This window comes from Ictidomys tridecemlineatus, chromosome 9, assembly GCF_052094955.1.
Source record: "Ictidomys tridecemlineatus isolate mIctTri1 chromosome 9, mIctTri1.hap1, whole genome shotgun sequence".
NCBI lineage: Eukaryota > Metazoa > Chordata > Mammalia > Rodentia > Sciuridae > Ictidomys > Ictidomys tridecemlineatus.
Window position 1 is genome coordinate 120,878,889 of NC_135485.1, and position 12,070 is coordinate 120,890,958.

General features: G+C 36.7%; 1 protein-coding gene across 2 annotated transcripts; it reads left to right on the forward strand.

The window, feature by feature from the left end:
• Fgg (fibrinogen gamma chain) lies at positions 1-9,455 on the forward strand. 2 transcript variants are annotated; one of them, XM_005330911.4, is made up of 10 exons: positions 1-154; positions 255-299; positions 485-668; positions 783-876; positions 2,565-2,695; positions 3,292-3,425; positions 4,256-4,440; positions 5,866-6,143; positions 7,564-7,733; positions 8,284-9,455. In XM_005330911.4, the coding sequence occupies exons 1-10, from the start codon at positions 77-79 to the stop codon at positions 8,296-8,298; spliced, it is 1,314 nt and encodes a 437-aa protein (XP_005330968.1). In that variant the 5' UTR covers positions 1-76; the 3' UTR covers positions 8,299-9,455. The 2 variants fall into 2 exon arrangements, with proteins under 2 accessions (XP_005330968.1, XP_013216452.1); XM_013360998.4 differs by lacking the exon at positions 8,284-9,455 and having other exon boundaries at positions 7,564-7,787.
• The last annotated feature ends 2,615 nt before the right edge of the window (positions 9,456-12,070 follow it).

Genomic DNA, 12,070 nt, shown 5'->3' on the forward strand with positions numbered 1-12,070 from the left:
ATAAAGGCACAGGGGCAGCCCAGGAGTTCACAGCGCTGACAGCACAGGGCTTGAAGTGCCAGGCGCCCCAGGCATCATGGGTTTGTCCCTACAACCCCGGAGTTTAATTCTGTACCTGTCCAGCCTTCTCCTGTTCTCTCCAGCATGCCTGGCAGTAAGTGTGCTGTTCATAAAACACCTTTCTTTTAAACACAAAGCCGAAACATAAGAAAGCAAATGGTGACTAGTGACATTTCGTGCTTTTCTCCTTTTAGTATGTGGCTACCAGAGACAACTGCTGCATCTTAGACGAAAGATTTGTAAGTAGCGTTTATGTTTCTGGCGTTCTGTTGGGAGAGGGGAGGACCACAGAAGCAATTCTTCCACAAATACCGTTTAATGTTTTTAAAATATCGTTGACCTATTACTTTTTTTTTTTTTTATGGATAGGTTTTAAGTGTTGCTCTTGTCCAAATGTCTGGTCACTTGCTGCTTCTGTTTGCAGGGTAGTTATTGTCCAACTACCTGTGGCATCGACGATTTCCTGGCTACTTACCAAAGCAATGTACACAAGGACCTGCAGAGTTTGGAAGACATCTTAAATCAAGTTGAAAACAGAACAACAGAAGCCAAAGAACTCATCAAAGCCATCCAGATCAGCTATAATCCAGATCAGCCAAAAAAGCCAAGTGAGAAACTAAGGACTGGGGGCCAACTGAGAAAATCGTTCAAGAAGTTCTTTTGTCGTTGTTTTAGTTGTTTGGTTTGTTTATTTTCTGGTTTTGGTCTCCTCTAACAAACAGATATGATAGAGACTGCCACCCAGAATTCCAAGAGGATGGTAGAAGAGATCATGAAATACGAAGCATTGATTCTAACACATGACTCTAGTATCCGGTAAGCATTTTGGCTTTCCTTTGCTCTCCAAGACAGATTTAGTTTTGATTACTATAACATGTTTCAGTGAAAGTCTTTTTAATTTTTTTTTTCATTTAAAATGTCCAGTTGACATATGTCTGTCTTTGACCCAATGAGGTGGGAGGTTTTTTGTTGTTTTTTTGTTTGTTTGTTTGTTTGTTTGTTTGTTTTTATGTGTGTTTATGCAATATGAATTTTATTGGATTGTAATTGCATTTATTTATGGCATTGGGGATCAAACTCAGGGCTTCGTGCATGCTAGGCAAGTAACCAAGCACTGAGCTACATCCCCAGCCCCAGGAATTGCTTTCTAATAATTACATTGGAGAAAGATGTTCTAAGTATCTTTAAATGTTTGAAATCTAAATATCCCTCACCTTCCACTGGTCTTACAATGTAAAAATCATACACATGGGCATTTGGGTGTTGAAAGTAAAATTCTCTTTATAAAAATGTCAACAAGTCAGTGGTAAGAAATTATCAAGCAGAGTCATAAGAAGGATCATGACTACTAAGGTAAATTATATTGAAGGTGAGTCAGAAATGAAATATCTTAAGAGACTTAAACAAACATTGTAATTGTAAACATTGTAAACAAACACATAGTATTTTCCTCCTATCATGTGGAAATAAAATACCTGTTCCTGGCTTCCTAGAGTCACATAAACTTTCTAACCATGGAATCTCAGAAAAAGTTGTAGTTTCTTCACCATTTAAAAAAAATTGATCTCAAAACTGTGAGAAACTGAGTGTATGGGAAGAAGTGGCCCAGGAGAGATTTGCCTCTTTTTGATAACAGAAGTCTGTTGTTGTATTTATTTCACCAATATAATTTACATTATGACTGCCCATCATTGAAGTTAAGGAGACCATTGTGCAGAAATCGTCTAAGAGTAGAGAAAGAGGGTGGTCCAATAGTTTTTTGTCCCTTCTGTTCTTCAAAGTTAGAAACAGAAGTTTATGCACAGTAGATATTTTTCTATCATTTCTGAATATTTATAAGCAATCCTGTGAGAAACTGCAAAAGCAGGGTTTTTACTTCCCCCAAGCTTTTTCCAGACCTGTGTAACTAGAAACACTAAGATAGGGAAGTGTCTAGTTGTTTATTTTATGTATGGTAATACCTAAGATACCTTTTGCAAGTAACTTAGAGATGAAAGCCCATTAATAGGTCCTTGGTAGATCACCAAGTTTAAATGGATGACGCTTCAACAACACATGGGAATTACTGAGCAGAACTGTCCCTGCTTCCAAATGGCCAGGAGGTGTCTCCCTTAACCAGGCCCATCTCACTTTGGCTGTTACCTGCTCTCCTTTAAGCATAAACTGAAAATCAGAATGACCACTTAGTGATGACCTTTGTATATTGACATGGACTTTGTTATTTGTGTTCAGAGTTGAGACTTTATGTCTGTTTCTGGATAAAAAGATTCTGGCAAAAAAAAAATTGTATTCCTGTTTTAATTATTTAGGGAGGGGGGTGTGGAGTTGATTTCCTTGCCCCCAAAACTTAGCATTTTAATTCATTTCAATTTATTAACATAATTTTGCAAATTTCCCCAAAAGGGAAATCTTAAGAAAAGAAGATAGTAGTTCTAAGAGAAAATACAAAGTTACTCCAATGAAAGGAATGCTTATCTTTTATTATCTCATTGTTTAATTTGTAGATTTTTGCAGGAAATATATAATTCAAATAATCAGAAGATCCTTAACCTGAAACAGAAGGTAGCCCAGCTTGAAGCCAAGTGCCAGGAGCCTTGCAAAGACACAGTAAAAATCTATGATACAACTGGGAAAGGTAAATGAGAGGTTTATATTGGGATCATGTTCATCAAAGCAAATAGACAAAGTAAAAGGGAATGTATAGGAATAATGTAGACAGTGTCTAGCTTTCCCCACCACTCTTCCCTGCCTTACTTTTTTTTTTTTTTTCTGGAAGTACTGGGAATTAAACCCAGGGGCACTTTACCACTGAGCCACATCTCCAACCCTTCTAGCTCCTTTTCTTTCCCTTTTTCCTCTTTTTTTTCGTCCTTCATTTCTCCCTTTCTCTCTCTCTCTCTTTCTTTCAACAGGGTCTTGTTATGTTGCTGAGGCTAGTCTAGATCTGCAATCCTCCTGCCTCAGTCTCCTGAGTCTCTAGAATTATAGGCATGCTGCTCCTTGCCTAGTGAGTGTCTAGCTCTTAAGTGTCTAAGGATTCCAATAGTATATTCTTGAGTAGCAAACAATAGTTTGGAAGGACTGATGATGTAAGAATGTACATAATGTAAATTATATTCCTCTTGGGAAATGAAGAGTTGAAAACAGGTTCATTTCATCTCATTTTTGAGGTTAGCACAGTCTTACCTGGATTTAAAACCACAGTAAATGTTTCTTATTTTCCTTTTTCAGATTGTCAAGACATTGCCAATAAGGGAGCCAAAGAGAGTGGCCTTTACTTCATCAAGCCTCTGAAAGCGAAGCAGCAGTTCTTGGTCTACTGTGAAATTGATGGCTCTGGAAACGGATGGACTGTGCTACAGAAGGTAGTTTTCCCTTTTCATCTGTGTTTAATAAATGTCCACATTGGTGCTGCCATATGGCAGATGCTTATCAGGGTACCTTGTGAACATTAAATTACTTAACCCTCAGGAGGGAACTGAGGATGACAGGTAGAGTAACTTGCCCCAAATCACATAAGTAATAAGTAACAGAGTGAGGATTTGAATCCAGGCAGTGTGGTTTCAGTGTCTTGGCTTTCACTCAATATGGCTGGTGTCACTGCTGCAGATTTATGATGGCACATAAGCAAAGTCCTTTGGTCACACAAAAATAGAAGAGACCTCTTTCATCAGATATATTAAAACCAAGGACCGCCATCACAAGAAGAAAGCCCCCCACCCCAGAAGATACAGGTGGGCTACTCCAAGGCCTCTTGTGGCCTCTGCCAGTCACTGGGAGCCACTGAGGATCCTGGCTCCTTTGCCTTAATTTCTTCCTGCCACTGTTAAACTACTTGTTCAGGGGGCACTCAGAGGGCTGCATTCCACCATCAGCACATGGAATCAATAATGTCTTGCTAGAGTTCTAAAGTCCTCCAGGGGTATTTAAAAAAAAAAAACAAAACCTACCACTAGTTCAGAATTCACCATGTACTGAGCACTCTTTAAAATGTTTTATTAATATCTATCATGAAATCCTCACAGCAACCCTAAAAAGCCTGATTTGATAGATAAGGAAACCAAGGCATCTTGCCCATGTCACTTCATTGCTAGTCAATAGATTTATAACCTCCATATTTTTGACAGGATGTTGATGATATTTTCTTGACATGCACTAATATCTGCTCTCTCCCCTTGTGCCATTCTGTAATTAGAGACTGGACGGCAGTGTGGATTTCAAGAAAAACTGGATTCAGTATAAAGAAGGATTTGGCCATCTCTCTCCTACTGGCACCACTGAGTTTTGGCTGGGAAATGAGAAAATTCACTTGATAAGCACACAGTCTCAAATCCCATATGCACTCAGAGTGCAATTGGAAGACTGGAATGGCAAAACCAGGTACTGTGCAGAAAGAACGTTAAGGAATTTTTTTTGTAGAGGTCGTCCATACATGTGCCCTTTCCAACTCTCAATAGATGGATAGCAAAAAACAGCCTGGTATATGTGAGGAACAGTTTGGTTCTTGGGCAGTCCAAAGAGGAAGGTTCTCTCTGTAATGGATCTGAATGCTTTGGTATAATTTACTTACCCTGGAAACATTCATAGCAATAGCTAGTTGCTGAGATTTTAATAGGTTCCAGAAAATGAGCATGATATTAAATCTAATTTAATCAAAATAACCATCCCCAAAGCAGGTATCATTATTAATCTCACTTTATCAACTAACATTGCTGGTAAATGGTAGAGGTGGGGTATGAATTCAGGAAGTTTGACTTCATGAGTCTCCTGAATGAAAGTGAATTCAGCCTCTTTAGATTTCCCATTTATTTAATAACCACTCATTCTGTCAGCTCCTTGGTTATCATAAAATAAAATCAGCTGGCTCCCTTGGTGATCTACAGCCCTCTCTAGACTTAGAGGTACCTGAGAATTTTGAGTTTGTAGACCTAATTCAAGTGAATAAAAACATTCAACCATCTTACTATGTTACATATTACATATTCTGTCTCTGAACACAAAGATTTGTTATTGTTGTTTTTTTTTTAACTCTTCAGGTGGTATGAAAGTACTATAGTCAGTAGACTCTTTCCTATAAGATCATCTCCCATTTTCCTAGTACTGTAGATTAGGGAAGAAGGTAAAATATTTTCTGGAAATCTCTGTTCATTCCCGAGACTCATTATTCTCTCCACTCCATGGAATTTTATTTCTTTTACAATTTTTCCCAGTGGAGAATCTCTCTCTCATTCCTATAGCTCATTTTTGTGTGTGTGTTTGTGGACTACACAGGTACTGTTTAGTATGTCCTTATGATATCCTAGATAGCCCTCCTTCTTGCCTCTGCCCTACTGCCTTGGGAAAGAAGACTCTTTTTAGACCTCACCCCTCAGGTGGTATGAATGGGTAAGGGAACTAGCTGTATCTCCTTCATGAGCATTAACTCATGCTGACTCATCATCTGATCATCAGGGTTAGCATTGAATGCAAGGCTAAAAACTTAAATAGAAAGGGTAAATATGAAATTAGTCAAATTTTGGTTTTATTAGGAACCTATCTATAAGTAAAAAAGCATTCAAACAGGTGAAGTGTTTACTTTTCACTGGGACTCCTTGAAGTCTTCTAGACCCTTCCTGAGCAGAGTTGATGAACTCTGAACTGGTTCACACATTTATTATCTCATGCCACATTTGTAGAAAATGCTTCTTGATGTTCCTATTTCAGTCTTAAGAAGCGAAGTGACAAAGCAGCTGCCTGAGGGAAACGGGACCTTCTGAACTTCCTGAGGAGGCTTAGGATGTGACGTCTCTATTTCCTTCTTCACAGTACTGCAGATTATGCCATGTTCAAGGTGGGACCTGAAGCTGACAAATACCGCCTGACCTATGCCTACTTCGTCGGTGGAGATGCTGGGGATGCCTTCGATGGCTTTGATTTTGGTGATGATCCTAGTGACAAGTTTTTCACATCCCACAATGGCATGCAGTTTAGTACCTGGGACAATGACAATGATAAATTTGAAGGCAACTGTGCGGAACAGGATGGATCTGGTTGGTGGATGAACAAGTGTCATGCTGGCCACCTCAATGGAATTTATTACCAAGGTACGGCTTTCTTTCTTAGGTTCCAAGTGAGCGTAGGGTATGTACATTTTACAAAGTGTAATAAATAGATACAAAGTAAAGAGGAATAATTGTAAGGCTAGTAGGTCTTTTATCATTTAGGTCTTTAGTTGAAACCAAGACTGTGCATAAAATAGGACAACCACCTACTGCAAAATACCCAGTGGTTTGTCATCATACCTAAAGCTATCACCATCAGACTTGGAACTCTGGGTTACAGTATCTCCTTTAGACATACCATATATGTGATCTGGATGGGATAACATTACATATTTGTACTTATTAACACATTATCCTGGCTCAGCTTCCCGTGAGTTATATGTATCAGATACAACCAGTGAACAGTGGGTAAGTGTCTAAAGAAGTGGAATGAAGGCAAGGAAAGTACTATTAAGGGAAAGGGTTCATGAATGCATGAGAAAAGTCATGCTTAGGGTGTATAGACACTTATTTTAGGATGGGGGAGGCTATGTTTTCTATAAGGGTGGAATGATTTGGACCACTAATTTGACTTACTGCCCAGCAGTTATGTCTGTGGAGGCCCTACAGGTGGATCCTAAAGGGTTCATTAGCAAACATAGAATATGGCTACTCATCTCATCTGCTTATAAGCAGCCTTATCTCTAGTAGCCATTGTCCTACAGCCAACTTTAAATCTTCTCAAAGATTCTTTAAAGTAACTTGGTTTCTCCCAACATTTTTATTTTTATTTTCATTTTCACTTGGAGAAACCAATATATCTTTGCACCAGGAGGAACTATGTTTAGAAGAAACTCTCTAGGAAGGTGCTTGATCCAGATGACCCAGGGTAGCCATGTAGATAGACTTTAGTCCACTCCAGTATTAGACTCAGCCATCCCCTTACAAAATCATGAATTCTGGTACCTAGGAACAAGAAGGCAAATTAATCTAGTCCCTATAGAGATTATAATAAAGATTAAAATAACATTCCAGAACCAAAGAGGTTTTCTAAAACCTCTTTTCAATGAACCAGTAGAATCGCGTTGTCCCATAACCACAGACTACCTGATCTGGAATCTTGGGGCTCCTGCATTCTAACCTGTCTGAGGAAAGACTGTCCATAATAGCTGAGTCCAGGATGGTGAAGCTTAGGGAAAGAGAGAAACCAAGTAGGGAACTTTGTTCTGGCTCTATTAGCAGTGAATGAATTTAGAGAATTGCTGTGACCATGAAGCATGCTTCAGATAGACAGCATTGTCAAATATTAAATTTAATTATAAATTGAGATTTTTAGGAATCTTTAGAGACACTTTTAGTTAATAGATAACACTTGCAAACTTGATGAAACTGGCTATGCACCTCATAGTAGACATTTCTTCTTAGACTGTCTGAGGGAAGCAAATGCAAGAGTAATGATTTGTGTGTCCACTACTCTTTTTAGGTGGCACTTACTCAAAAGCATCTACCCTGAATGGTTATGATAATGGAATTATTTGGGCCACTTGGAAAAGCCGCTGGTATTCCATGAAGAAAACCACCATGAAGATAATCCCATTCAACAGACTCTCCATTACAGATGGACAACAACACCACCTGGGGGGAGCCAAACAGGTCAGGCCAGAACATGAGGTTGAAATAGAAGACAAATAAATCATTTTTCTCAGAGATGGTAGAGTGATAACTGTTAATTTCTATGGACTCACACAATATGTTTCAGACACATTCTGAAAGTCTTTTCCTATCTTCCTTTACTGTATTTTTAAATTTTAATTATTCTTAAAAGGATATTTGGGCTTCAATGAAAAAATAAAAATCCACATCAGACTGTATTCCCAAATTAGTGAAATCAGAGTTATTTTAAAAATTGCTTATTTGAGGAGACAACATTTGGACTTATTTCCTAAATATATAAAAATAAAACTATGGCTTTTTTTTGCCTTATTATGATTATTTGTCATTTTATTTTGTTACTTTTTGGGGTTTTAGTATTTCATAAATATTTTTGTATGTACTAATAAAATAGGAGAAAATTTTAGAGTTTCAAATGCCTGAGTATGTTTTTCATGTATGCTATCCCCAAATCAGTCATATTTAATTCTTCTTTTTTAAACAGAATTATATCTTTTTTAATATATTCTTTTGTTTTGTTATATATTCATAGGCTGGAGACGTTTAAAAGACCATTCAAAAGTGATTTGATTTTTTTAAAGGACTTTATCTGAACAGAAAAATATAATATTTTTCCTATGGGACAATGGACTTTCAAAGCCTCACTTCATATTAAGAGTAAAACGAACTCATGTTGAAAACTCCATTAACAGTTTTGTGCTGGTGGTAATTTATCTACATGCATTTCAATAAACATTTTGTTTCCTAAGACTAGACACATGGTATCTTTTATTGAACATTAAAAACCATCACTTTTCATCCACTTAGTCATTACAATTGGACAGTCATCAGTTTTTGCTGAGCTCACCTTTGATGCTAGACATTGTACCTGACTGGGGGAAATTACAGAGGAAATAAAGTCATGGCTTTTCTCTTCAAAGAATATGAGACACTTGAAGTGCCTGTAACCCAAAGTGAAAAAAATTGACAAAGAGCAGCTGGTGACAGAAATCTGCTGAGGGATTCTTCCAGCAGCAGCGTTGAACTTCAAATATCGGCCACCACACATGTTCACTCAGAGAGGCCTACAGTTCAGAGCAAAGCACTGTGAGGAACCATCTGCTCAGTCTCTCACTGATGAACCAGGAGGGGAGGGGAGTGGAACCATCTCCTCATTCCAAATCAGAGATAATGAGACTTTAGCAGCTTGAATTCAGAAGCTGCTGACTTTCTAAGGAAGTTCGTAAATCTGTGAAACTTGACATTAGGTTGACTGCGTAAAGCACTAAACTGATTTTATGAAGGAAATATCTAATTGATCTGAAGTCCTGAGCTTTGGCTTTGAATTGTCTTCCTTCCCACAATTTCTTTCCTAATTCCCTCATTTTCTGGTTCTCACAAGTCCTGATTTTAAAATAATCTTAGAGGAAGTAAAAACAAAACAAAACAATAAATCAACTTCTAGCTATGCAAACAAATGCTGGTGACTCTTTGGAAAATCGGAACGTTGATGGGCGGAAGGGGGGATGGGAATGGGAAAGACAGTAGAAAGAATTGAACATCACCTTCCTATGTTCATATATGAATAGAAGACCAGTGTAACCTCCACTTTATGTACAACCACAAGAATGGAAAGTTAGATTGCATGTGTGTATGATATGTCAAAATACATCCTACTGTCATGTATAACTAAAAAGAACAAATTAAAAATGAAATAAGAACTTAGATTCATTGTTTGCAGTATTCATTTGTCTATGCATGCACAGTGTTCCTTCAGCTCCCATTTATTGAGTACCTTCAATGCACTAGCTCCTGTGCTAGACATTACGGGTGTGGCACAAAATGTGCTCGACATCTTCCTCTCTCAAGCCTATTCTTTTCCATCAGTTCTTATGTTCCAAAAAGACAAGGACATCTTCCAGGCTTCCTCATTCCCTCCTCCTTCATGTCCACTGACTGATCTAGTCTGTAAAGTCCTAAATATTTAGTAGAATCCTTTCCTTCTCTATAGTTCTTGCCTCTAGTCAACACACACATCTCATGCCAGAAGAATTGCAATAACCTGCTTCCTGTTCCTTCTTGCCGATTCCACCTGGTCATGCTCCACACTATTTCTAAAATCTGAATGCAGAGTCTATCTACACTTCCTGCAATTACAAAATCTTTTAGAGTTTCAGTTTGGTCATGAATAGAAATAGTTATATATTTCAAAGTTTTAGTGCAATAATATCAGTCCTGTGATTTATCCTAAGAACAGTTAAAAACATTTTTTATTTGTTCTAATTAGTTACACATAACAACAAAATGCATTTTGACACATCATAAATTAATGGAGTATAGCTTCTCATTCTTCTGGTTGTACATGAGTTACACTGGATGAGTAATCATATGTGCACATAGGGTAATAATGTTCAGTTCATTCCACTATCATTCCTTCTCCCATACCCCCTCCCCTCCCTTGGCTCCCTTCTGTCTAATCCAAAATACTTCCATTCTCTCCCCACCTCATTTTGAATTAGCACCACATATCACAGAAAATATTCAGCTTTGTTTTTTTTGGTATTGGCTTATTTCTTTAGCATAATATTCTCCAATTCCATTCACTTACCAGAAAATGCCATAATTTCATTCTTCTTTAAGGCTGAGTAATATTTTATTGAGAATATATATATATATATATATATTTATTTTTTTTTTTAAAGAAACCTGAGGATGTAACTCAGTGGAGAGGAGGTGCTTAATATGCACAAAGCCCAGGGTTCAATCCCAGAGCCCCAACCCTCACAAAGAAAAGAAAGAAGAAAAGGAAAAGAAACCGAAAAAGGAGAAAAAAATAAGAAAATATTATATACAGCAATATAATAATATTTAATGACAATGGGAAATTTAGAAAATATTTAACAGTGGAAGAATGAACAAGCAAGACATTTTGTTAGTACAATGGAATAGACTACAATAACCACATAATAAGAATAATATCTCTATATCAACATGGAAACATTTACAAAATAATAAACAAACTTTAAAGATGACAAAATAATTCTACAATGACAATTATGTAAAAACTGTACATTTTTTTAATAAAATATAATCTTGACATATGCACATTATTTGTACATATTTGTTCTTCCCAATCTATTATATAAAATGTAATGAAATAATAAATAAATTTCCAACATTTCTGATTTTTTATAATCACCTATCTGATGCTTCTTCTGATATATTAATTATAACAGTCTTTCAAAATCATTTTGAAGTCCCCCATATTTGTGAATGTCCAAAGTACATATTTGCTCTACATATTGGATAATCTATCACTGATAGAAAGGGAACAGTAATTTTTTCTTTAGACTTCCCCATATTGTTTGGATTATTATAATGAATATAAATTTTAATTTTGCAGTTAATTTTAAAACTCAGCAAGGTAGAGAAAAATAGATTAAATTTATGTTTAGATATCAATATATAATGGTGAGCACTGAAAGGCTATAATTTAAGGAAGAAAGCATGAGACATACTTCCAGACTCAATTGGACCAGGTCTTCACAAATGAAGTAGGAATTGAAAGGCTTATCTTGATAAGAGAACTTTTAAAAATCTACTTTCAAGGGGGCTGGGATTGTGACTCAGCGGTAGAGTGCTCATCTAGCACATGCGAGGCCCTGGGTTCTATCCTCAGCACCACATAAAAATAAATAAACAAAGATATTGTGTCCAACTACTTCTAAAATATAAATATTTTAAAAAATCTACTTTCAAGCATAAAAAAAGAGTTTGGGAGATTACAGATTCTTTTTCTTCACAATTTCTCAAATCTCAGAAAACTATTGCTCATCTCTCCCCTTGACTTTCTCAAGCATACAAAAACTTGAGTCACTGAAAAATAGAGAAACTAAATGCAAACCGGATGTACAAGGTCCAACACTTTCATAAACCTGCAGGGGGAAATTTCTGAAGGAAAAATTCTGATGCATAGACATTAAGTCATGCAGCAACAGGGCAAAGATTTTATATCAAAAGACGGAATCAATTGGGCAAGTATCAATTTTTTAAAAATATACCTCTGAAGTGCTGTAGCTTTTTCCAAATTTTGTTATGTTTAATAGTTATATTTTATAGATTATGTTTCGGATGTGTGGGTGGGTGAAAAATGAATAGGGAATGAAGAAATGTAAGTGTTCATGGCATATTTGAGATCTTTCCCAGATCCTGCATTCTTTCACTATAAGATTGTTATAAACCAGACAAAGAATGTATGGTAGATATATTTGGTTTATTCCAATGGTAAGAGAGAATATTTAGCTGTGGGAAAATGTGTCTACCTGTTAGTTTCTTATCAG